This window comes from Podarcis tiliguerta (genome assembly GCF_965153285.1).
Source record: "Podarcis tiliguerta genome assembly, chromosome: Z".
Classification (NCBI taxonomy): domain Eukaryota; kingdom Metazoa; phylum Chordata; class Lepidosauria; order Squamata; family Lacertidae; genus Podarcis; species Podarcis tiliguerta.
Window position 1 is genome coordinate 18,642,254 of NC_139553.1, and position 26,879 is coordinate 18,669,132.

General features: G+C 43.4%; 1 protein-coding gene across 1 annotated transcript; it reads left to right on the top strand.

Moving 5' to 3' along the window:
* Window positions 1-409: 409 nt before the first annotated feature.
* On the top strand, window positions 410-26,246 carry LHX3 (LIM homeobox 3; the record flags this gene model as incomplete). The annotated part of the gene is made up of 6 exons (XM_083423911.1): window positions 410-479; window positions 18,693-18,864; window positions 20,814-21,016; window positions 22,462-22,613; window positions 24,733-24,904; window positions 25,440-26,246. The coding sequence occupies 6 exons, from the start codon at window positions 410-412 to the stop codon at window positions 25,829-25,831; spliced, it is 1,161 nt and encodes a 386-aa protein (XP_083280037.1). The 3' UTR covers window positions 25,832-26,246.
* Window positions 26,247-26,879: the final 633 nt, after the last annotated feature.

Below are 26,879 nucleotides of genomic sequence, written 5' to 3' on the forward strand. Positions count from 1 at the left end.
TCTGGGGGGCTTTGTTATGTTAAGGAAGCTTCTTGGTATAGGAAGTGAACCCGGGAAGGGGGAGGGGAGGTGGGGAGAAGAGGAGGAGGAGCGCCCCCTGGGGAGGGGAGGGGGCTCCGCTCAAGTGACGCCCACAAGCTTTGCCAGGGGATATCCCTCGCTGCTGCTAGTCCTGTCGCCCCCTCCCTCACCCCCACCCAAAACCCTTCCAAGCATCGCAGGGAACAGCCAGAGGTCGACCTGACGCAGCCCGGGCTCCGCGGAGGGAATGTAAAAAGGACCCGCAGCAGCAGCGCCCGGAGTTCCAGGTTGGCCGTCAGAGCTCCCTCTGAGGTTGGGTGTCTTTGCGTGCCTTTCCCCTTCCCCGAAACCTCAACAGGGACCTCGACTCACTTTCTGCCCCAGCACGATGCTCTTGGAGCGAGCCCGGGCCGAGAAAGCGGCCCCCGCCGAGGCCTGCGCCTTCGGCCGGAACGCAGGTAAGGGGGACCCGACGGGGCGGCGGCAGCGGCGGCGCGCGGAGCAGGAGGAGGCTTGACCGTTGGGGCGGCCATCTGGCCTGGGGGTCCGAGAGGGGAAAGAGAGACAGGGAAAGATAAATTAAGGAAGGAAAGGTTGAGAAGCACTTTGAAGGAAAAGGAGGCAGAATGGAAGAAAGGAATGGTTTTAAAGAAAGAGGAGGAAAGAAGAAACCCGCAGAGCGCGCAGCGTCCAGCAGGTCTGCGGGGATGCCCTCCTTGCGGGGAGATCTAAGGAGGATAAGGCAACCGGTGTTAGCCGGGATGGGAAGTTGGAGCTCCAGGAAGGCGCTGCTACAACTTGGGGGCTCCGGGCTCCGGTGAGGGCAGGTGGGCTGCAGGTGCCTCAAGTCGCTCTTTGGAGAGGGCAGAGCAGCGCAGGTGGCGCCGGGGGTCCACTCAGGATGTTGCTACTCTTTGGTGCCATTATTATACTCAGAACTGTTAGCACTATTGGTACTGATTCTATTACAACTACTACTATTACTATTACTACCATCTTTATTGCACTACTACAAATTATTACAACTATTATGACTATCACTGCTATCATCGTTACTATTGTAACAACTATTATTAATTTTTCCTCCTAATTATGCTTGGTTTCCTGTAAGGAAATTTTCGAGGTTTTGCATCTCCTTCGGCCTTTTTCTGCAGCGACCTTATTTACTGGATGTCAGTGTATTCATTCATTTTGCTTTTGTTTTTTGTTTTTAAATATTCTTTTGGTGCTGGAGAGGGCGGGTTGTCCTGAGAAGCGACCGAGGGAATCCTTTTCCAAAGTTCATCCTCCCCGGCCGGGGATCGAGCCGTGTCTGGATCTCTTGGAGATCCATTGGGGAGACCCCGCTCCAATCCGCTTGGCGCATCGCCTTTTCTATTCGGATGGTACAAAAGCAATCGAAATTCCTTTTTAGAAGTAAAAAGAAAGAAAGAAAGAAAGAAAGAAAGAAAGAAAGAAAGAAGAAACGTAGACGGAGGGGGTCGGGGTATGTAGGTTAGGAGTCCTTCAAATATTTTTTGCCAATCATAAATATTTTTATTTATAAATTTATTTTTATAAATAAACAAAGAAGTAAATAAATAAATTATGGGGGAACGGTGCAATTATTTTGTGTGTGGACATAAGACCAAATTGGGGGGGGGGGGGAGAAGAAAGAAGTAGTAGTAGTAGTAGTAGTAATAATAATAATAATAATAATAATAATAATAATAATAATAATAATATAACAGGCGACCCTTTTATTCCTTGAAATACACACACGTTACCCCTATTGGGTGCCAAGTTAAACTTTTTGGCGCCAAGTTAAACTCCCAAAAATAAAATAAAATAGGACCAAGGAAATGAATGGGGACAATTCCCAGAGGTGGTGTTCTGGGAGCCTCGCAGCCCTGCGCTCGCTTTCCTAGGAGTAAGCTCCGCTAACTCTATGAGGCTTACTTTACTCTTGGTCAGGCTTGCACTACAAGGAATTTGATTTTTTTAAAAAAAATCTATTTTTATTCATTTGTTATTTGCTTTTTAAATTGTATTTTTTTTTATTAAAAAAATTCATCACTGTTGTTATTGTTACTATTATTTGGATGTCTGCAATTCCTGCATTACAGGATGTTGGCTTAGATGTCCCGAGTCCGAGAAACGGGTGAGTTGCCTCTCCTGTGTGGGTTTGCACTCTCCATAAAGGAGCAGGGTTGCACTTTGGGGGTGCTTCTGAATCCATCTCTGTCATTACTGGAAGCTCAGGAAGCCTTAGTTGCCAGAAGTGCTTTTTACCAACTGCAGCTGGTTGCACGGCTATGCTTGGACAGGGAAAGGCTGGCCGCAGTAGTTCATGCATTGGTTACTTCACTACTGATTTCTGCAACGCGCTCAAGGTGTTACTGTTAGTATATAAAGCCCTTAAAAACTCGGGACCAGTTTACTTACAAGGGCAACTTACCCAGCACATGCCTACTCAACCACTTTGAGCAGTAGAATTACTACTACTACTACTACTACTTCTACTACTAATTGTATACTGCCCTTCACCTGAAGATCACAGGGTTGTTCACAACATAAAAATACTAAATGAGAACACAAAGTACATACCAAAAGCAAAAACAAACCAACACCCCCACCCACAAACACATTTTAAAGACCATAGAGTGTTTGAGCCACATGATACCCATTCCAAATTTGTAAGAACTTAATCATTTAGTGTGGCAGCACCTGTACTTTGGAACTCCCAGCCTATTGATATGAAGCGTGCGCCTTTGCTGAACTCGTTTTGGTGACTGCTAAAAACATTCTTTGTTTGTAGATGCTTAGAGAGTGGAGGTAATTTAAATTGGTTTTAGTATTTTATGTTTTGGTATGTTTTAAAGTATGGTTGTGAATTGTTCTTAATTTTTTTGTTTTATCCTTTTGTAAACCGTTTTGAGTTTGTTTTTACAATCAAGCGACGTATAAATTTTAGATAGATAGATAGATAAATAAATAAATAAATAAATAAGTAGATGACCCCTGAGGTCCCTTCCAACTCTACCATTCTTGGATTCTTTGTATGTTCTGCACTACAGTATTAATGCTAAGCTGGTAGGTTGCTAAATCACAATGAAATTGTCAAGACCTTTGCCTAATGCAATAAACTTATTGAATTGAAATTATTATTATTTATTACCTGCCCTTGTCCCAAAGGGCCCAGGGCAGATTTCAGCATTAAAGTACAATTTTAAAATGACTTAAAAGTATTGCCTCCTTTTGCACTATTCATTTATTTATTGCCTTCTATTCCCCCCCCCCCCTTTCTGTCTCCAGTGATCTCAATTCAGCATAAATGGTTCTCTCCCTTTCTTCATTTAATCCAGGGATAGACAAACTCGACCCTCCAGATATCTTGAGACTACAATTCCCATCATCCTTGACCACTGGTCCTGTTAGCTAGGGATGGTGGGAGTTGTAGTCCCCAAACATCTGGAGGGCCAAGTTTGCCTATGCCTGGTTTAATCCCTACAACAACACTGCAAGGGAGCTTAGGCTGAGAGGTGGCAGTGACAGACCACCAAGTTCATACCCATTGGGCTTCATGGACCATTGAGCTTCATTTGAATCCTGGCCTCTCCCAGGTTTTAGTCCTCACTGAATACCCAAAACAGTAGAATCATAGAAATGTAGAGTTGGAAGGGACCCTGAGGGTCATCTAGACCAACCCCCTGCAATGCAGGAATTTCAACCTTTCATTAAAAAGCTCCAAGGAAGGCAAGTCCACCAACTCTTGGGGGAGTCTGTTCCATTGTTTAATGGCTCATACACTCAAAAAATTCTTCCTCTTTTCTTGTAACTTGAAGCCATTGGTTCAGGTCCTACCCTTTGGAGCAGGAAGAAACAAGCTTGCTCCATCTTCCATGTGAGAGCCCTGTCCTCATAAGGCTTGGTTTCCAGACCCTTGGTCACCTTGGTCACCTTATGAGAAAGGTAGGTTGGGCTGAGAGAAGACAGTAATCAGCCCAATGTCCCACAGTGAGCTTCATGCCCAAGTGGGGATCTGAACCCTGGTTATCTCCCGGGTTCTAATCCTCATTGAATTTCCACAACAACTCTGCAAGGTAGCTTAGGTTAAGCACAATTATCTTTGGGTACATTTAGGCATGAGAATTCTGCACCAGATAGAATGGATGGACAGCCAGAATCATAGTGCGCAATTCCTGGCCTTGTCCTTCCTGGAGAGTAAATCCTTTTGGCAATCTCTATGGGATTCAAGGGTCCAGCAGATGTTGTTTTTGGGCTGTTGAGTTTGGTCTGCCAATAGACATGTAATACTTTTAAATGGCCTTCACAAATTAAAATGTACACAATGGCCTTCACAAATTAAAAGGGAAGAAAACAGGAGTTTCTGCCAGATCTATGGCCTTGATGCCATCCCATGCAAGGCAGACCTCTGCCTCCGGGGGCATCTTGAGACTCCCCCCCCCCAATCCAATTGATTTTTGTTCACTCCATTTCTCCATGTTTAATTTTCTGGGATTTGGGATGTTTGGCCTTCTCTGATAACCTAGACTCTCAGCTACTCACCTTCCATTTTTCTTCTTGTTTAAATACACTCTACCATAAGGAACTGGAATGGGGCAGTGAATTTCCTGTCCTGAGAATGATTTCTTTTTCTTTTTTTAAAAAAAAGTCTGGCTGAATCTAAGTCAAAAAGACACATTTGAAATTCAAGGGTGAGCCATCCATAACCCCCTTTTGGGCTTCCAAAAAAAATATTAATTTTATTAATAAACAAAATAAACCAAAGATAAAGGGAAAGAAATCTTGTTACAGCAGGTTGAAAATAGTCTTAGGTAGGACATAATGCAGTGATTTCATTGGACTTATTACCCATCCTTCACCAACAGCTTCCAGGGTGGAGTACAAGTTAATTCTGCGCCCCCCCCCCCAAGTTAAACCAGATTGCAATTGGAGGAATGATGCTGCAAACACCCTGGGGGTAAAAGGTAAAGCAGAATGGTAGATTTCTGGTGGCCCAGAGTAGCACTGGAAAGCTTTCAGGCTGGACAGAATTTCTCAGCACCCAGCTTGGTGATTCCAATAAACATGGGGGGGGGGGGAGAATCTGACTGCAAAAGCCATCCAAATCCATTGGAAGGTGATGGACCCCCCCCCCTTCATTGGAGTTTAAAGTTTAAAGTTTAATATTTACGGCTATTAGCCCATAAAATATGTACAAACATAAAAACACAGGGACATAAAAACAGATATATCCGACAACAGAAGGTGAACACCACGATGCAAGGATGGGTCATTGAGCAGAGCCAAGTGACAGCTTAGGGCCAGGAGAGCTCCAAGGGACGGATCACAGAAAAGGAAAACTGAAGTCGAACTCCGACATGCACTCTCATCATAACAGTCCAATTAGTTTTGATGTTGTTGTTGTTGTTTGGTGGTTTTTGAGTGTGAGATAACCGCATTCAGAAATCTCGCCACCTGCAGAGTTACAGAAGGATCTGTATCCTGCAAAAGCAGTGCGGCGTGTGACTCAGCAGGCCTGCCAACCAAGCGCAGTAAAGCAGGACCCAGGAATTTAGCCCTGGCTATGCTATGTAGGGGACAGTTGAACATTATATGTGATAGAGATTCAACAGTTTCCCCGTCACACACGCATAGCGGAGACACCAAACCCTTGGAAAATCTGTGGTTCAGCAGGTTCGATGAAAAGACATTGAACCTTGCACGAATAAATGCACGTCGGTGTGGTACTGATGAAAGAGATGACATGTATGATGGAAGGCCAAGTGGTGGGGTTATTCCGTGATACCTGGGGGAGCAGACACCCCCACCCCTGGCGAGGTTGTGTTGATTTTCAATGTCCGCTAATCTTTGCTCAATAAGGCTTTTGGCTGAGCGTAAGTTCATCTTTAAGGAGTCCGCTGGGGAAATTCCGATGCTCAGAAGTTTGGTATGGATTTTTCCTACCCACGGATTGACAAAGACGTCTCGCCAGAGGCACTGAAAAAGGTAATGGTCGGGAAGCCTATACCAGCTGGACAGCCAATAGCCAAAGACTCGCTTCCAGATGACAGTCTCCAATGATGCAATCCTTAACTCCAGACGTATGGCTGCGTTGCTCACACACATGGGGAGTTTCAGAAGGCGACGGAGAAACTGATTCTGCAATGTCCCCAGTGATGTTAAATTGGACCCTGGGGCCCAGAGCGGGGCAGCATAACAGAGGGTGGAAACCACTTTTGCGTGGTATACCTTCAATGCAGAAGGGATGTGAGAGGCTCCGTCGGCCGCAAGAAATTGGAGTAGAGTATTAAGTATTGTTTTCCCTTTGTTTAGTAAATACTGTATCTGTGGCTTCCAGCTTAGATTGTAATGAAAAAAGACTCCCAGGTATTTAAATTTGAAAACCTGTTCTAATTGGACTCCATCTAACTTCCAGCTGTAAGTTTTCCGAGACCTGGAAAAGACCAGGACTTTAGATTTCCCATGATTAATTGTCAGATGGTTAAGTTTGCAATAAGCCGCAAAAATCTTTAGAGCTCTGCATAAACCAACTCTAGAGTAGGAAAGGATCGCTGCATCGTCGGCATATAGGAGCAAAGGGCAGCGAAAATCAGCTAGGCGGGGGGCATGAATGTTGGCTTGAGACTCGTTCAGAGAGAGCTTCATATCGCTAATAAACAGGTTGAAGAGGAGTGGGGCCAAAATGCAGCCTTGGCGCACACCTCTATTTATTGGGACCTCGTTGGATAGGTTTCCCGCCGGTGTGAGTCTCACTCTAGCCGACGACCCATGGTGTAATTGGGTTATAAGCCATAACAGCCTTCTATCTATGCCCCATCTCTCTAATTTCTTCCATAGGCAATTTCTTGGGATACTGTCGAAGGCAGCCTTTAGGTCTATAAAAGCGACACATAGGCGCCCCCGACTCGGGGCAGAATATTTTCTGGCAAGATGATACATGATTACCATATGGTCAGAGGTCGAGTAATTGTTCCTAAAGCCCGCTTGCTCATGGCCAATCAAATTTGAGTCGTTTGCCCAATGGGACAGCTTGGACAGCAAAAATTTTGCATAAATTTTCCCGATGATAGACAAAAGGTTGATGTTCCGATAGTTCTCCGGGTCAGCAGGGGGACCCTTTTTATGGACTGGCACGATCACGGCCTCCTTCCATGACCTAGGGATAAGCCCCGTAGAATTAATTGCATCAAAAACTTTGGCCAGAATTTCAGCCCACCACCTTGGTTGCGCAACAATAACCTCAGCAGGGACTAAATCCGGCCCGGGGGCTTTGCCCGTTTTCAGATCTAATATCAAGTCCATTATCAGGTCCGGGTCAGTGGAGGGCCACAAAGGTAGATGGTCGGCTCGTAGTTCCGTGGATGAGTTGGATTCCTCTGCCAAGGAGAAATATTTACTCAGGAATTGTTCCCATGTGGGCGCAGGGATAATCGTCAGTGGGTACTTCCTTCCTCTTTTGTTTATCAGAGCCCAAAATTCCTGTGGTCTGCGGGATCTCGAGGCCGCAATCAAGGCTCGCCAACGTTTTTGATACCACTCGCGTTTGGCCAGCTTTAAAGTCTGTTTGTATGCTCTTTTGGCTTGTAAATAGGAAGATGGTAGAGCCTGAGCATTAGAGTTTTTGTATTCATTATAGATGGAACGAAGAAGGGATCTTGCTTGTTTGCAAGAGATGTTAAACCAGGGGGCCCCAGCACTGCAATGCGCCACTTTCACCTTTTGAGGAGGTGATGTAAAAAAAGTGGTAAGGTCTGTTATAAGAAGGTTAAAAAGTTTCAAGACCGAATTGGAATCTTGTAAATCAGTAGTTATTTGAGGTAAGTAGGCGTTGATTTCCCTATGGAAGAAAACCTGATATTTTTGGGCCACAGCCTCCGACCATTTGATCCCTCTTATTTTGATCGATGATGAGGTTTCCAGAAGGACTGAGTGTTTATTGTCATTCTGGCACCGGAACAATGACAGAGTGGTCACTATTGGGAGGTGATCACTGAAATGTTGGTTTTCAACTTGGAAGGAAAGTACATTGACGGCCAGATTTGCGGAGATCAAGAGGTAATCGATAACACTGTTAGATGTTAGTCCCAGGTGAGTGAACTCCCCCGGTATATCGGGGGGGAAGGTGCCGTTCAAAAATACTAGATTCAGGCGAATGGCCATTTGGTAAAGGGTCACTCCTGCTTTGTTTACTCTGTTGTCCTTTGAAGTTCTAATTCTGGCATGTTCCAAGTCAAAATTGTCCAAACATGGGGGAGTCCACCATTTGGACTTGGTTAGTAAGTCCCAATTTGTGGCAATACGAGCATTAAAGTCTCCCCCAATTAAGGAGTACGAGTTAGGGCATTTAGTATGACATGACAGTAGGTGATTTTCAAATGATTCCCATCTCCAATCAAGATCAGGCGCTGAGCCTTCGGGGGGGAGATAAACATTAGTAATTAGTAATGAGGACTTCCCTTCTGTGATCAGTCCAGATAGAGCAAAAGGCGGGGAAGCCCGTACCAGAGTGAATTTGGCGCGAAGTTGGAGTGAAATCCCAATCAAAAGGCCCCCTTTGGGGCGACCTCCTTTCAAAGAAGGGGAGGCCGGAAGTGTTAGAAGATCAAAGCCGTCTATGGTAATTTCTTCCTCATCCCATGTTTCTTGGAATAGAATGATTTTAAATGAATTTATGTACTTCCTGAATTCGGGGTCTGATTTTTTGGTTCTCCAACCAGCAATGTTCCAGCTAAGTATTGATAATGTCGAGTCCTTGTGCTGTCCCGGTAATTGTCACTTTGAGTTGTTTAATGGGTTCTTGGAGGTAGAACGAGGACCCATAAGGAAATCGGTAATTTTAGTTTGTGCGGATAAGGTCTTCTTCCGTGTTAATTGTATCGATGATTTGGTAACATTAACGGGCAGGAAGGGCTTTGCCGGGAAGGAAGAATTAGGCAAAGTTGGTGAGGTCGGATGCTGTTCATTGAGGTGAGTAGTAACAAGTCTTTGATGGGCTACACTAGTAGATCCGTCAGAATTATCAGTCTTAACCAGGGTAGCGCTAAGAGGTGTTCCAGCCATCACTTGTAGTTGCTGCGCAGATGGGGAGGAATTATCACGCAGATGTATTAAAGGACATGAACGTGAGGATGGTGCATGTATAGTCATTTCCTGGTGATCTTCAGGCAGGGTAGATTCTAGCTCAGGCATTGAGGCAAAGGAGTCATCAACTTCCATATTTTGATTGGGCATAAGGACTGAGATGGGAGTATTGAGTTTATCGACTTCCTCCACGGTAGAATGGTGTTGTAGGTCAACAGGTGACTGCTGATTCAGATCAGTAGGGGGTAACAAGGTAACAGGTTGAGAAATTGTCAGGGCATTTGATGGAGACACCATGTGGGACGTGGAGCGCCTGCTCTCCTCTCTCATCGGTATAGAGGGGTCCCCTTGCGATAGAAGTCTTTGTTTGAGTAGATCCAATCTATCGAGAATAGCCTGCTGTTCTTCTGAAGGGAGTTTTCCATAAGAGGAGATAAGATTTCTCTCTTCAGGGATATTCCAATCTCCGCTTGCAGTTGGATCATTCCTCAACGTAACTAGATGGGCACTTGGGGTCGCAGGTGGAACAGGGGATACCCGGCTAGGTGTTTTTCCCGTTATTATAGGAACAGAAGAAGGGAATGAGCGCTCATTGCCAGTTGAGATGTTGGCAAAAAGAGGTTTAACACTCATGTCCTTAAAGACTCTTGTTGTTACAATCTCCCAGGGTGCCAGTCGATCTTTTTGTCTTGCAAGAAGATGTGGGATCCTTGCAGACTGGAAGGAGAGCATAAATTTCCTTGGCCAGGGCGTGGCGTTTAGGGGTGCTACAGATATAAGATCTATCTGGAAAAAAGGAATATTTAACAAATCACGAAGGTACCCTTTAGCCATCCTCAGGTTATTCCACCTAAGACTGGGGGCGTCACGGGAAAAAATGGATAAACATATTTTGTTAGGTTGAAAAATCAAAGATTGCTTATTCCTTTGGAGCAGTGGCAGCCTGCCTCTTAGGTCCTTAAGGAGAGATTTCTGGTCAAGTTGTCTCTTTAAGGCACTTACAAGCTGCACAGGAGGTTGATGCAAATTAGATAGCTCAGTTGAGGAAGGTAGATGAGCCAGAAGGGCCCGTGAAAGTTTGTTCAATGACAAAGAAATCCCCTCCAATTCCTTGAAAATGAAGCTTAAAGTCCTGATTACCAGTTGTATTTGATCAGGTACTAAATCATGGGCTGTTTGCCCTAATGCTTCCCGTTTCAGTGACGGAGGGGTAATTAAGGTGTCAGGGGGGAGGGCTTCCCTATGGCTTCCATCCCCCGCTGAATCAGCTAGCTTTTCCAACTCTCCTTGATCATACAGAGGCCAGAAGCGGTTGTATGTTTCGACCGCAGAAACAGTTACTTGCTCCGTTTTGCTGTTATTGTTAGTAGATGGTGGGGGAGATTCAAGCTTTGACTGCTTTGCTCTTGGAGGTGAACAACCTTTCTCAGCAGATCTTGGTCGCTTGCCATGACCCATTTGTCGCTGTCTCACTGACTACGGAGGTTCAAAGTAGAGGTAAACGGAGACAAAAGAGAACTTATCTTTTATGGCCGCAACTCCTCTGCTACTCCTCCTCCACTGCTCAGCGTAACCCAATCTTCAAGGCGGCGTTACTAATCAGCAGAAGGTTTGAATATCCTTGTTGATACGTATATTGGCCAACCATAGAAGTAAAACGATTAAAACTTCTAACAGAGGTAAAATGATTTAAAAGTCTAATAAAAACAGCTAAAAAAAACAGCTAAAAAGACGGCTATAAAAGGCTATAAAAGGTTTGTAATCCAGAGGGTTCATGAAGGAGAAGTTGTTACAGCCGCCATCTTCCAATGGCTTTCCTCTCCCTTTTTTGGTCTCCTTCATTGGAGACTTTTAAGCAGAGGTTTGATGGTCATCTGTCAAGGATGCTTTAGCTGGAATTCCTGCGTTGTGGGGCAAGGGGGTGGAGATGACCTTTAGGTCCCTACCAGCCTTACCATTCTGTGATTCTAGTGTTATCTCGCTGTCCCTCCCCCTCCCCACTTTTCCTCCTTTCCCCATATCATCCAAAAGAGGTCCAGGGGTGTCTCCCGGTCGTGAATTCTTGGGGTGGCGGTGGGGTCAGCTTGCCCTTCCTGGGTGAGAGTCGTGGTGCTTTTCTCCCCCACGCGTCGTGGGATGCTGCCTTCGAGGAAAAGGACCCCCAAAAGGAAAGGCTGGAGAATAACGGGCAGTAACTCATCCAGCTGGGGAACCTTTTAGCTGATTAAATTGCCTTCCTCCGACCCATTAGCAAATTAAATTTAAATAACTTTGCATATTGCCAACACACAGTATGAAGGGCCTGAGATTAGCTCATGAGACAACTCAGAGAGAGAGAGAGAGAGAGAGAGAGAGAGAGAGAGAGAGAGAGAGAGAGAGATATGCCGCTTTTTAGACGCTGAGATCGGCCTGGCAGTGAGGCGAACATATTATTATTATTATTATTATTATTATTATTATTATTATTATTTAATAATAATAAAATAATAATAATAATAATAATAATAATAATAAGTATTATTGTATTTATATCTCTTTTGATAGCCTTCTCCCCGAGAGGAACTTGAGGCAGGTTACAGTTAAAATAGAAACAAACAAAATGCAGCGTAAACAGAGAGAGAGGGAAAGCAATAATTTAAAACAATTAAATACACACCCACACCCATACACACCCCACATCAGCAGCGCTTTCCTTAAAAACAGTTGCTTCCCAAAATTAATATTATTAAAATTATTTATTAAGTATTCAATTTATATCCTTCAGGGGAAGGGTGAGATATAAACTGAATAACTAACTATGTAATTTTATCACTTATTTATTTCATAATCTTTATTTCCCACTTGATGGTTTAAAAGCCTCAAAGTGGTTTATGAGAAGAATAAAATCATGAAGTTATTGGTAGGAAAAAATAATGCATTCAAAAGTAAAACAGCAACATTCTTTTTAAAGTAACTGAAATTGGTCTTAAAATGTATTCTTTGTTTTGTGCTATAAGCCGTCCTGAGGTCTCTTGATGAAAGGCGGTAAATAAAGTTAATAAATAATTAATAGCAATAGTCCTTGCATGCTGTCACCCACATGGCGTCAAAGCAGGCTTGCAGAATGTTTATGTTGCATAAATTATATTTTGCATTGCACACATAATGTGTATTTAGTTTCCAAAAAAAGAAGAAGGAAAAAAAGGTCACACAAGATTCTGCAAAATGCAGCGTTATCAGATAGGATCTGACGGCAATCTACATAGTCCAAGTAAAATTACAGATCGCTGGTTCGATTCATGGGGTGCTTTAGTTGCGATTCTTGCGCTCCAGGGAGTCGGGCTAGGTGGCCCTTCGGGGTTCCTTATGACTCTACAATTCTATGATCCTGTGTATGGAAAAGCGTCCCAGCCAGGCTTGGACTTTCGGGACCTCTTAGGGGCAAACCGGGACCTTCGAAGACCAGGTCCCTTCGGAGTCCGGCCTCCCTGGCCACTCCCAGAGGAACACCCCTATCCATCTTCTCCTGCCTGTTTTCCTCACTCTCCTTCCGGGGAACTCCTCGACCCCACCTGCCTGCTGTGCACCATCGATCTTGGGCTCTCGCCTTGATTTCCCCAGGCACCCCCCACCCATTGATCCATGGGCAGTGGAAGACGTCTCTAGCCAGAGCAAAGGGCCGTCCTTTTTTGTCGGGGGGGGGGGCACCTGTTCCTTGCGCTCCTTTTTCTTCCTGCGTTTCCTTTGGAAGGAGAATCCACCACCTTTGAATGGGATCCCCAATGGTAATCTAGCCTAACCCCCTGCAATGCAGGAATTAGTGCCTTTGAGGACCAGCCAAGTTGCCTTTTGGAGTCTGCCAGTGGGGGCGGGGCATTTATAAAGCTGGTAAAACTGGCCCTTGCCGCTAGAAAACTAGCAGCTCAGGGAGTAATAAAGCCTAAAGGGCAGGATTTCTAGCTGCAGAAAGTTGGGCGGGGGCAGATGCTTTTGTCTAAGTGCCTTTTATCTATCAACGGGTCTCACGTCCAAGGGAGCAAAGTCCGAGCAAGGGCCTAATAAGGGCATGCAGAAAAGTTCAGTTCCCTTTTCAACGATTACTTTTTGCATGTTTTTATTATCGTTCTCTTTTATTATTAAACATAGTAAACCAAAGATAAAGTGCATAAAGAAATCGTGTCACAGCTGGTTAAAAGCAGCATAAAGTTTGAAATTGTTGTTCCAGAACATCACAAAAAGTCCCCATGAAACTGTCAGGCTGGTTTATATGTATTCTTTTGCATGCTTTTAACTTTTTGTATTTTCTCTGCCTTTTAATTTGTGGCCACCTGGAGTCTAGGGAAAAGTCAGGATACGCATATAATAAATAATATATGCTTAATTAATAATTAATATTAGAAATAATGTTAACCTGTTATAGCGTTTCAATTCTGTGGAAGTTTCAAACTCTCGCTGCCAAATTTTTCTCAGTCATATCATCTTTTGTAGATACTGTTTTGAGGTATCCCCCCTCAAAGCAGTGTGTATGAAATAAATATGAAATTAATTAATAAATAATAGAAAGAAAACAAAGAGATAGATGGATTCTTTCAGCAGCAACAAAAAAAGGATTGATTGATTGATCGAGTGACTGAGTGATTTCTAAACCCTTTATTGTTCTGTATTTTTTTAAAAAAGGCAAGGTTTATGTATATTTTAATCCGTCTGAACACCTGGGTCTCAAGGCGGCTCACAAGAAATACACGAATGAAAATCAAGCCAATTTGAAAACAGGGATCCTCGATACGCCCAAAACTCAGTTTCTCCACGGCATGGCAGGTTGATCCCCCACTTTTTAAAAAAGCGTAAACTTCCTTCGTTGGAGGTTTTAAAATAGAGGTTGGATGGCCACCTGTCAGGAATACTTAGGCCCCCATTCGTCTTCTGCGCCAAAGGGGCTCTTTCACGGTGTACCGTGAAGCAAATAAACCAACTCAGGGACTCACTCAGGGAGGCAACTCTTTGGCTGGAACTCCCAGTAGCCAAGCTACTTCTTTCAGGGGAGCTTTTGAGTTCTTCCTGTGAAATATTGATGATAATATTTCAGTCTCCTCTTATTAGTTCTTTCGAAACCTTTAAGACAACATTTTAGTTCTCTGCTAATTGTATGTTCCTTATGTTTCCGCCGGGCCTTTTTAGTAAAATTTAGTAAAACGTATAAACGTTGATTGTAAAACAAAACTCAGAGCGGCTTTCCTGCTTCAAAATACCCGGCTGCACTGTCGCTGTCCGTCGTGCTGAAGCGGCGGGCGGGGACGTGAGCGGGCAGGCTGGGCTTCCCCCGACCGCGCACCTTAAAGGGGCGGTTCTCGCAGTTCTCCTCTCCGCCCCGCCCCCCAGTCTCCTACGTCCGCCTTGCCCAGTTTGGAGGTGCGGCAGGATGGAGCCCCCCGTCGGCACCCAGACGCTCCTCGCCCTCCTGGCCCGCAGAGGTAAGATGGGGGGGGGGGCGCTCATCTGAAGGGAGACAAGTCCCCACCCAAATAAAATATTGCGGAGTAGAAGGAGGGAAAAGGGAGCGCGGCCCCAATTATTTCTTCGGATTTGCTCCCCCTCCTCCAGATGCGGGGTGCGGGGGAGAGACGTCCGAAAAAGAGTTGTCCGTCCATCTCGGAAAGGGGAGATCGGAAAGGGGCTGGGGTTGGGGGTGTTGGCTGAGCGGGAGAGAGAAAAGAATGATCGGTGGATCGGGGCCGCCAAGAAACTTCTTGCGAGGGAGGAAGATTTGGAGAGCCCCTCCGCCGAATTGGACCTTTCCCACCATATATATATATATATATATATGCACAATCGCATTTGGGTGGATGGTTAATATAAATCATATAAACGACTGTCTTATACTTTGCAGAAGGAACACAAACAAACGTAGGGAACGGGCTGAAAAGAGAAACAGGGGTGCCTAAAAAATATCAACATAAGCTCTAGAACTGAACCACTTAAAAGGGGAAATCTATTTCAGATTTTTATCTTACACAATGGATGTTGGTTCATATCATAGATGTAAGCTCTGTATTATTTTATGAATATATTGCTACGGACTTCTCATGGCCTTTGGCTGGAACAATAAACTTATTGATTGATTATATGTTTGTGTATAATGCATATTATATTAATTATATTATTTTATGTTATTAGAAAAAATATCTTAAAAGCTAAAGGCAAAAATGGGACAATTCCCCCCCCCCCTAATTTCCATGCTGTTGGGCATGATTTTATTGCTTCATCGTATAGTATGGTCTGGTTCTATCAATCCGTATTATTATTATTATTATTATTATTATTATTATTCCCATGGCCACCTGATTTCTATAATAAAGAAAGAGGAACAATGAATATCAATTATCGGAAATCAGCATATTATAATGTAACCTTCTCCGAAAATGAGTGGGTTTCAGGTATATGCAGAAATGTCTCCCTAGATGTTCTTGATTTTCGATTTTGAGTTTTAAGTTGTGTTTGCATTTACAATGGCATCAAAAATTCAGTAATAATAATAATAATAATAATAAGTAAAATGGGAAATGAATGCCAACAAGCCAGTCGTACACACAGGATTGTTTTAGTCGCAGCGGAGAAAATATTGGACCGGAGTGTTTCCTGCCTTCTTAAAGAAAAAATCCCAATAATAGCTAAAATGGGGTAGTGGTGGTAACTATTTATTTATGCTGTTTATTTGTGGTTTTTTTTTTGTATATTAATAACATATTTTTAAAGAAAAGATGGAAGGGTTCCTGAGAGAGTCTTATTGCTCCATGCAACTGAGTTATTCCCGTCCTGGTAAATGCATCCGCTTGTGATTGGGGGCGGGGGCGTTTTCGCCCCTGAACCTTTCTCCAGCTGCTCTCTGGCGAAAAGGGAACCAAAAACGTAAAAAGAAATCAAGCCACCCCACCCCCCGTGAGGAGACTTGAGCCTAGTTAGGGTCAAGCCGGAGAATTGTTATTATTTTAAACCTGGGGAATTTCAAAATTTCGTTTGGGGAAGGTTATTTTGTTTTGGAAAGTATTTTTTATTTATTTCGTTTGCGAAGACTAATAGAATCATAGCCGAGTTGGAAGGGGCCTAAAGAATCATCTAGTACAGTCCTCAGCAGTAAAAGGAATCAATCACAGAGTCTTTGTGGTCGCTTTTCGTGAGAAAAGATTAAGAAATGACCCGTTCTGGCTGTTGGCTGCTCTTCTCACAAAACGCGTCTGGATCCCAGAGAAAGGAAATCATGTGTAGAAACGGGACACTCAAATAAGTCATTCCGGCTTTTTTGGTGGAGGGTGGAGTCAAGTTCTGGCCCAGGAGGGGGAAAACTTGATTGGTTTCAAGCTTGGATGCTCTTCCCAACAACAACAACAACAACAACAACAACAACACTTCATATATTTAGTTGAGTGTCTCCCTGAACTAAGAAAGACAAAAACTTTCTCTTTTTCGCCTCCTCCAACTATGCACTATGTTTTGTTCAATTTTCTAAATAAAGTGCTATCAGGATTTATTTTCAATTTTATAGATATAGGTAAATGCGAATTAACAACAACAACAACGGTTTTCAATCATTTTCATATTATTTTGCTATAAATTAATGTAAAGGCATATTTCGGTTGAAGCTGTTCCTCAATTTTGGTGTGTGTGTGTGTATTCCTGTGGTTGATGCCACTGTGATAGTTAAAACAACAATAAACGTCAACTAGATTAATCATCACCATGAATTTATTCATTGCCCGCCCTTCACCCTAAGGTCCCAGGGCGGGTTGCAGCACTAAAACCCAGTATTTAAAAAAACATTTAAAACAACACACGACCCTAAATTTAAGGTGAGTCCTAAAATCCCGAACCGCTGTGTCAAAAGCAATGCATCTGAACCGCTGACGTCTTTCGCCAGAAAAAAGTTCAAGGAAAGGAAGGCTCTAAAATAAATCAGGAGCGCGCACAAAAATACTCTCGGGGATATGACGAGTGCCGCGACTGACAACGAAAACCAGCCTTGTGTTAAAAAAGGGGGGCGGGGGCGGGGGACGCACTTGAAACTCGTCCAAACCCAAATTTCCAGAAAGGGAAACAAACAAATAACAGAATAATAATAAAAAAACCATAATAAAATAAAAAAAGAAACAAAACGCGAAGGAAAAGCAAGGAAAGTTCCAGGCAAAAACGAGCCAGGTCTGGATGTTTTAAAACCACATTTTGAGCCTTGATTTGTTTCTGCACCCTGCCCGCGACTGGGCGCACGCGCGGTGTGGGAGGGAATCCTTATCGTATATTTATTTGGTAAAATTTATACACCGCTGTATTGTTTAAAAACTCACCCACCAACACCCACATCTTCAAAGCAGTTTACACAAACCATAAAATTACCAGTAAGGAAAAACCAACAGCAATAATTTAGCTTTCCTATTTTTGGCGGTGATTTTGATGGGACTTTATTCATTTTTTTGATGGGTCTTGATGGCGGTGGTGAAGGAGGAAGGCGACGTGTGTGGGTTCAGACCAATGGGAGGGCGGAGGAAGACCCCCCTTGGAAAATCGACAAATACTTAAAAAGGGGGGGGGGGACAAATGGGGGCGGCGGAGGAAGCCACAGCAAAAGTGAGCAATGCAACAGGTTCCCTGCTACCTTGCTTCTGAGCCAACGTGCCTTAGGATCGGGTTGCGCCTTAAGCGATCCATTTCTCTCTATCTCCCCACCCCCCAGTTCTTGGGGATGCCAGTGGGAGACTCGCTTCCCATTGGAAGTGAAAGGTGGGGGACAGGGGAGACATTGCGCTCCCCCACCCCGAAAAAGGCTCACCGGCATCCATCCGCAAGGCGCTGTGCGACCGCTCAAGAACTGGGCGCGCAAGAGGCAGAAGTGAGGGGAGAGCGAGATGCCTAGATTAATCACTCAATTACTGAATTGAGGGAACTAATCTGCATGTCTCTAAAATCTCCAGGTTGTTTTCTTTTTAACACCTGTAAGGGATATATTCTATTATGTTTTTAATTTGTATTTATGTATTTATCACTGTATTTACCGGCCACAAGGCCTTTGGGGGATCATAGAATCGTTGAGTTTGAAGGGAAACTCTTTGTTTCTGGCAACATTTGAGACCAGTGGCTGGGAGAACATTTTAAACTTATTTTGGAATGCTTTAAAAATGGTTTGGGGTTTTTTTAATAAATAAAATCATTGATGTATTAGAATCAGCATTGCAGAATTGGACGGGACCATGAGGGCCATCTAGTCCAGCCCCCTGCACTGCAGGAATCACAGCTAAAGGATCATAGCATTCTAGAAGGGGGCCAGTGGCAGACTTTGGGCTCTCAAATTTCAGCAGCACCCTGTGCGACGCAAAAAACAACTCAGCGCCCCCACCTCTCACGCTCCGTTCTACACCGAGGGGATCCGAAAAGCCACCTAGTTAAGCCCGCTGCAATGGACTCCAGGTGAGGTCTGAGCAAGGCAGAATGGAGCATTACTATTCCTTCCCTTGCTCTGGCCTAAAATCGCATTAGCCCTTTTTGCTGCTGCATCAAACCCGTTGCAAGGTTGCAAACACCTGGCTTGACAGGTGTCTCTGTGTCTTTCTCCCCGACAGAGGTCCCGCTCTGCGCAGGGTGCAACCAGCACATTGTGGACCGCTTCATCCTGAAGGTGCTGGACCGGCACTGGCACAGCAAGTGCCTGAAGTGCAGTGATTGTCAAGTCCAGCTAGCGGAGAAGTGCTTCAGTCGCGGGGAGAGCGTCTACTGCAAGGAGGACTTCTTTAAGTGAGTCCTGGGGGTGGAGGAGGAGGGGGATCAAATGGGCCACAAGGGAGTGCGTTTCCTAAGGGGAGATCCCTGTTGGGATCCACCCCCTGTGCAACAAAATAAGGTCACAGAATCACAGAAGGGGAAGGAATCCTCCTAAGGACCATCTAGTTCAAGTCCCTACAATGCAGGAACCACAACTAAAGAATTGCAAGCCTTGCCTGGGGGTAGGACTCAGGCCAATTCATATCCTGCAAAAGCCAAAGAAAGAGTTGTCCATTGGAGGCATAAGAACACCAGCAGAGCCATGCAGGATCAGGCCAGTGGCCTGTCTAGTCCAGCCACCTGTCCTCATTGTGGCCATGTTTATGATGACAGTGGTACCTCCATGCCCAGGGGCAGTCTACTCCTGAACACCAGGTGGTGGGGAACCGGAGAGTTGCTGTTGTGCTTGGGTCCTGCTTGTGGGCTTTCCATAATGGGCATCTAGTTGGTCACTGTGAGGACAGGATGCTGTATGACATAGAATCCCTTTAGCCCAATCCAGCAGCCAGGCTCTTGTTATGTTCTAATGGAACCTCCAGGTCCAGAGGCAGTCTATCTCAGTTCCTAGGTTCTTGGGGGCATTTGGCCGCTGTGAGAACAGGATGCTGGACTAGATGGGCCCCCTTTGGCCTGATCCACCTGCAACAACCAGGCTTTGCTTGGGCATGGACAGAGTTCCCTCTATCACTTGCACTTGCATGATGGACTTTCAGGGGGATGAGTGCGCATGACTCCAGATTTCACTCTGTGTCCATTTTTTGGGAAGGCGTCCCAGCGTGCTCTTGGGTCTCTTCAACAGCAGAATTGTACAATAAATTCCCCATTTGTAAGTTCTCAGATCTTTCAGCGTGATAGCACCTACTCCCTTCCTATTGATATCAGGCAGGCACCTTCTTCAGGGTACTCTTTTTGGCATGTGCTAAACATATTTTTTTGTTTAGACAAACTTCTCCAGACATTGAGAAAGTTGGTGTGAGTTTTAATTTAGTCTATTACTATTTTAACTTTTCTTTTTTTTTAACTTTTCAAAACATTTTTTTTTATTTTAATTTTTCAAAACATTTTTTTTGAGAAAGTTGGTATGAGTTTTAATTTAGTCTATTATTATTTTAACTTTTCAAAAGTCTTAAAATTGTTATTAATTCTTCTTTTTGGTAACTTTATTGTTTCATCTTTTTGGAAACAGCTGTGAGGTTTTTTTTTACTATCAAGCAATATATAAATTTTATGAGATAAAATTTGTCCCTGCTGATTTATTTCAAGAGACTTTGCTGCAGTTGTTTAATTAAAGATGAGTTTTAATTTGCTTTAGTCTATTGTTATTTGAACTTTTTGAATTTCTTACATTATTGTTAATTTTTCTTAGTGATCATTTTAATGCTTTATCTTTTTTGTAAAATGACTTTGAGATTTTTTTATTTTATTTTTACAATTGAGCAGCATACAATAGTTTATGAAATAAGTAAATAATAAATAAGTACACCCAGGAGCTGCCAGTTGACTATGGGATCATTTTCTTTGCATCATAGAACCATAGAATTGGAAGGGATCCCAAGGATTACCTAATTCAGTGTTTCCCAAATTTGGGCCTCCTGCTGCTTTTGAACTACAATTCCCATCATCCCTGAACACTGGTCCTGCTAGCTAGGGATGATGGGAGTTGTAGTCCAAAAACAGCTGGAGACCCAAGCTTGGGAAACCCTGATCTAGTCCAACCCCCTGCAAGGCAAATGATCCTGGACCACAACAGGAATGTAGTTTCTTCAGCAATGAAAGGAAAATTTCAAGGAAGGAATCAGAACATATTAATTTACAGAATCATAGGATTGTAGAGTTGGAAGGGGTACCAAGAGTAATCTAGTCCAACCCTCTGCCATGCAAGAATCATAACTAAAGCTTTGTTCCTTTCGATGACCAAACAGGAGGTTTGGGACCAAATGTGCGGCCTGTCAACAGGGGATTCCTCCAACACAGGTTGTGCGGAGAGCCCAAGACTTCGTCTACCACCTCCACTGCTTCTCCTGTGTTGTCTGCAAGCGGCAGCTGGCCACAGGGGACGAATTCTACCTCATGGAGGACAGTCGCCTGGTTTGCAAAGCTGACTACGAGACAGCCAAGCAGAGAGGTGGGTTGCACCCAGAAGGCTCCCTGTTATTTCATCTCCAATATTTATGGAGCATTTTCACCATAGATGGTCACAAAGTGGTTCTTACTTTGAGGGGGTTGCCTCCCCTTGTACGGAGTGGCTTGGCACACTCATTGTCACATGGATTTTTTATCTGCTTTGGAAGTTCTCCAACCTCTCTTTACACCTGGGGTGGGTGAGGTATTTTCTGTTGAGTACCATATTCTATCGGGGGAATCTGTCAGGGGGTATATGGTGGAAATGGGCAGAGCCAGAGTCACTTGGTCAGTTTACCTAAGAAAATTGGAAACAGATTTTGGAGGTGAGGTGTTGATTCCTAAATTATATTCCAATCCATTAGAAGAATTTGTGTGCTGATATCTGGTTCCCATATCATTTGAAGGGGTTCCATAGATCCGTAAGTTACATTAAGCAATAAAGAGTATCATTTAACTCTTCCCCCCATCTCTATCCATTGTGTTTAATAAATTTTCAGTTTTTGTCAAGGGCCTCAGAGCTTGTATTTTTACATACGCTTTTTATAATAAAACTATTTATTTAATAAATAAAACTATTTGATTAACTAAATCCAGTTTGTGTAAAAAATTGGCAAAGTTTATTTTATTGGGTTAATGGAGGCTGATTATTGGTATAAAAATCTCACTATGTGTGTAAATATTCGGATTCCCAAATTATTTCTCCCTTGCTGGAAAAAAATCCGGGTGATGTGATATTGGGATTAATGAAGAAATAACAGATGCAAGTTTAGGTTGCCAGGTTTTCCAATAGTACAATATGAACAGTACAATTAGTAAATTGATTCCATAGAATTGAATTGTAGAATTGTAGATTTGGAAGGGATGCCAAAGGTCACCTTGTCCAGTCTCCTGCTATGCAGGATTTGTTATAGAGTTCAGTTCCATTTATGTTGAATTGTTTATACCATTAGTTCAAAAGAGACCAGAGAAATGAAGTACTGGCAAACTCCTTCCAGCGCTATGTGGACTGAATGGACATCTCAGATTTGGGGAAAAAACAGACTTGTGAAATTAGAACAAGAAGGAAAAACAACATAACAAAGGACTTTAAAAAAGTTTGGGCAGGCTTTATTTAATTTTAAATATCTAAGGAATATGGCTTTCAGCCGCCTATTGGAAATTTATGGAAAAGCATGCACGCACGCACACACACACACACACACACACACACAAGTTACTAGACACTTTATGTTCTGAGGAGGGTTGGGAGACAAGGTTAGTGGTAAAAAAAATGTTTGCTTGTATTATTTTGGATATATGAAAAAAACCAATAAAGAATTCTTAAAAAAACAAAAACCAACCACAATCCGGAGAATTGGATGGGCTGGGGGTTGATTTAGGGTCATAGGTTTGTGGCTCCTGGAGATTTGGGATATTTGATGCCTTGTCTCTTGGGGACATTTGCAGAAGCAGAGTCCACAGCAAAGAGACCCCGCACGACAATCACAGCCAAGCAACTGGAAACCTTGAAAAATGCATACAACAATTCCCCAAAGCCGGCCCGGCATGTGAGGGAACAGCTTTCCTCCGAAACTGGCCTGGATATGAGGGTGGTCCAGGTGAGTGACCCCACCTGAGGGTGGGTGGGGCAAGGGAGGGAGCAGGCATTTTCCAGCAAGCATTTTAACTAATGCTTGATTATATATATATATATTTACTGATTCTGAATTGCATCTTTGCAAACTGCTTAGAGACCATTATAGTTAAGAGTATAACATCTGTTTAAATAAAGAGAAAGAGAGAGAAGAGTGTGTTCTGGGTTGGGAAAATAGTTGCTGGTAAGTTACTAATATCGACTGTCACCCAAATGCGACAGCTGCCAGCATTCCTGAACTGGGAAAGCATTGCCATAGTAGTTCATGCACTGGTTACTTTAAGGTTGGATTACTGCACTGAGCCCTCTGTGGGGCTTCCCTCATGCTTGATCCGTAGGCTGCAGTCACTGCAGAATGTTGAAGCACAATTGCTGGCTGGACTGGTGCCTTGTCAGCATATAACAGCTGTGCTCAGAGATCTGCTATGGTTGCTGATTTGCTGCTGAGCCAAGTTCAAGTTGTTAGTGTTAGTATATATAAAACCTTCACAACTTGCGACAAGTTTACCTATGAGATTGCCTTACCCCTCATGCGCCCTCTTGACTGCTTCAATCAGCAGAATTGGCACTAATATAGGTGCCACATAATAATTATACCTTTGTAAGATTTTGGTCTTTTGGTGTGGTAGCTTTGGAACTTCCTGTCTCTGGATATCAAGCAAGCAGGCGCCTTCACTGTACTCTTTTCGGCAGCTGCTAAAAACATTCTCATTTAGTCCAGATGCTTAGAAAGTTGTTGTAGATTTTAATCTATTTTTGTATGTTTTAGATTTTTCTTGATTTTATTGTTTTATCTTCTTGTAAACTGCTTTGGGGGTTGGGTTGTTGTTTTGTTTTCTACATTTGAGTGGTGTATAAATTTTATGAAACAAACAAACAATTATTAATATAAATATTTGCTTTGCTTTTGGTATTTTTTGTTCTGCTTTTCCAACAATGGATGTTGAGCTCAAAGCACAATAATCACAATGGCATTAAGAACAACAAAAGTTTGCAATCCTTATAACTTGCAAATAAAGCAAACACAGCAATAAATTCATCAAAGCAATTTGGCATTTAAATGTGCTGTTAAACATTGTCTATTTGTTGCATTACATGCATGTTTTGAATTGTTGTACTGTAATGCAAAAGCGATAAATAAAATTATTTATCTGCTTGGTTAATTAACTGTTAATAAAAAATTAACTGCTTGGACACCTTCAGGTAACGAACGGCTAACTGGAGGTAGGAATACCAATAAATACTTATTTATTTATTCAATGTCTTCCCTGCCCTTCGCCACAAGGTTACAGCAATTTAAAAACACAAGGCTTTTTTCAACTAAGTTTTTCTCAGAGTAGACCTGCTGGAATGAATGACCATGGCAAAGGTAGTTTCATTAATTCCAACATATCTACTCTGAATAAAACTTAGTTGAATACTCCCCCCCCCCCCAAGTTTAAAACAAATTACTGCCACAAGGCCAGGGTAAAGTGGGGCATCTTCAACATACGATATTATTTGCTTATGCTATAAGGTTTATACACTACCTGGTTGTTAAAAAAGACCCTTCAAGGCAGTTTACAAAAAGATAAAACAATAAAATCAAGTAACAATACTTGAAAATGTACAAAACTTTCTAAGCATCTGGGCAGGCTTGTCTAAACATGAACGTTTGAGCAGGTACCAAAATATCCAAAGCCAGAGAGTTTCAAAGTGTAGTTGTTGTTACACTAAAGAATCAGGTTTATATGCTGGGATTATTATTATTATTATTATTATTATTATTATAATTGACATTTACATCCCGTCCTATACTCACAGATATACCTATACGTGATGGAAACTATATATAATAGCATTTCTGTGGTGACAGAATCCCACAACTTCAGAGGTCAATATAAACTTGTATATTGTAAATGTGAGCTTGAACTTGTAGCAAGTGCCCAACCCTCAGAAAAATAAAAGTAAGTGAGAGATGGACATCTCTGGGGAAATGTCCATGTTGCAGTGAGAGGTGAATTGCAGCTTCCAGGATGACAGTGGCTTTCTCAGGAGCACTTAAATGTTGCAGATTTAAGAGCTTCTCCTGGCTGGCTCCTCAGGTTTGGTTCCAGAATCGGAGAGCGAAAGAGAAGAGGCTCAAGAAAGACGCTGGGAGGCAGAGGTGGGGGCAATACTTCCGGAACATGAAGCGGTCAAGAGGGAACTCTAAATCCGACAAGGAGAGCATCCAGGAAGAGGGCCCGGACAGCGACGCTGAGGTCTCCTTCACAGGTACATAGAATTGTAGAATTGCATACCCTCCAACATTTCTCCAGTGAAAATAGGGACGCTCTATTTCATATTAATAACAATGTTATTATTCATACTCCACTCATCTGACTGGGTTGCCCCAGACACTCTGAGGGGCTTCCAACATATATAAAAACATAATAAAACAATAAGCATTAAAAAAAAACACCTTCCTATACAGGGCTGACTTCAGATGTCTTCTAGAGGTTGTATCTCCTTGGTTCAGGTGTTGCATAACTCCATACCCTCCAACATTTCTCCAAAGAAAATAGGAATAAATCTGAATATGGGATGGCTTCTGTAAATCTGGGACCGGCCCTGGAAAATAGGGACACTTGGAGGGTAAGGAATTGGAAGGGATCCCAAGGCCCATCTAGCTCAACACCTGCAATGTGCAACATCTGGACATGCATTTGGAAGACAATTTGTTATGCTTGGTGATTTTTTTTTTTGATTCAACAAAGTTTGTAAAAATAAAATAAAAATAAAGCTGCGCTCTCTTTCCCCCCTCTTCCAGATGAACCATCTATTTCTGAGATCAGCCACACCAACGGAGTCTATGGCAGCCTTGGGGAAAACTCTCCTGCCCTGGGGCGGCCAGCTGGGGGCAATGGAGGCTTCTCCCTGGAGCACAGTGGACTCCCAGTTCCAGACCAGTATCATGACCTCCGCCCTACAAGCCCTTTGCAGGCCCTGCCTGGCCACCAGCCCTTGATGTCCAGCCTGGTTTACCCTGATGGTGGCCTCAGCCTGGTGGGGCAGAGCGGACAGGGAGTGCCCCAGCCCATGAGGGTGCTGGCAGGGAATGGACCCAGCTCGGACCTCTCCACGGGGAGCAGCGGGGGCTACCCAGACTTCCCTGCGAGTCCTGCCTCATGGCTGGACGAAGTGGATCATGCCCAGTTTTGATGGAGCCCATCACATCTGGCAAGGGTGTGTGCGCTCCCTTGAGACTTTTTGAAAATGGAATGACAATGTTATCTCTACTGGCGTTGGGATCGGCCAGCAAAGATGATGGAGGAAATCCTCCTACAACATTCACTGCCCCAACCGCAGGACTAGCCCCATATTAGGGGCATGTGTGGAAAAATATATATATGGACCAAGATGCCTTTTGGGCCTGACTGACAGTCTGGAAGTGATTCCTGGGCTGGGCCACTTGCCATTGAACCACAGGGCCAGGCAACCCTACTGATGACACCAAATGGTTAGGGGAAATGCCGGGAAGTTTCTGTATTTCCCCCAAGGACGGTTGCAGCTTCTGCACAGGGTGCTGTGCGGCTGAGCGCCTAACAGACCTTGTGCTTTCCATAAGATATATGTGTGTCTGGGGAGGGATGTTAATTTTGTTTTTGTTTCTATTTTTTAAAATAACACTGTTCTCCATACATCTCTCAGTGGAAAGACTGGCCTTACTGCCATCCCAGGCCTATCAGAAGCTCTTGAAAAAATTACATAGCTTCAAAATTGCTTTCCACAGTGAAAAGAAAGGTGTGTGTGTGTGTGTGTGAATACTTCCAAGAGGTGAGATATTTTGAGGAAATACCCTTCTAAGAGGACTCTTAAAAGAATATGAGAGAGAGAGAGAGAGAGAGAGAGAGGGAGAATGGGTTTTTTCCTTTTTTAAAAAAATGCATGCACCAAGACATAGGTTTTCAAATGCCAATGATGCAATGTTCTTTCTTTCTTTTTTTCTTTTATGGCCAAGGTGGCCCTAATTTGTAGGCTACTAGCTGTATTATTTCAATCATGCTGTGAATAAGGTGTATTAATTACAGAACCGGTTCTCATTTTATCATAGGCTCATAGAGATCAGTGGTCTGTATGTGTCATTCATCTCCTGGAGTGGGAAATGGGGTTTGTGTGCTTTTTCAAGTTTTTCAAGTGGAATGTCAGGGAGCCTGGCACAATTGCCAGGAATGGCGGTGACACAAAGGGACCCCAAGGGTCATCTAGT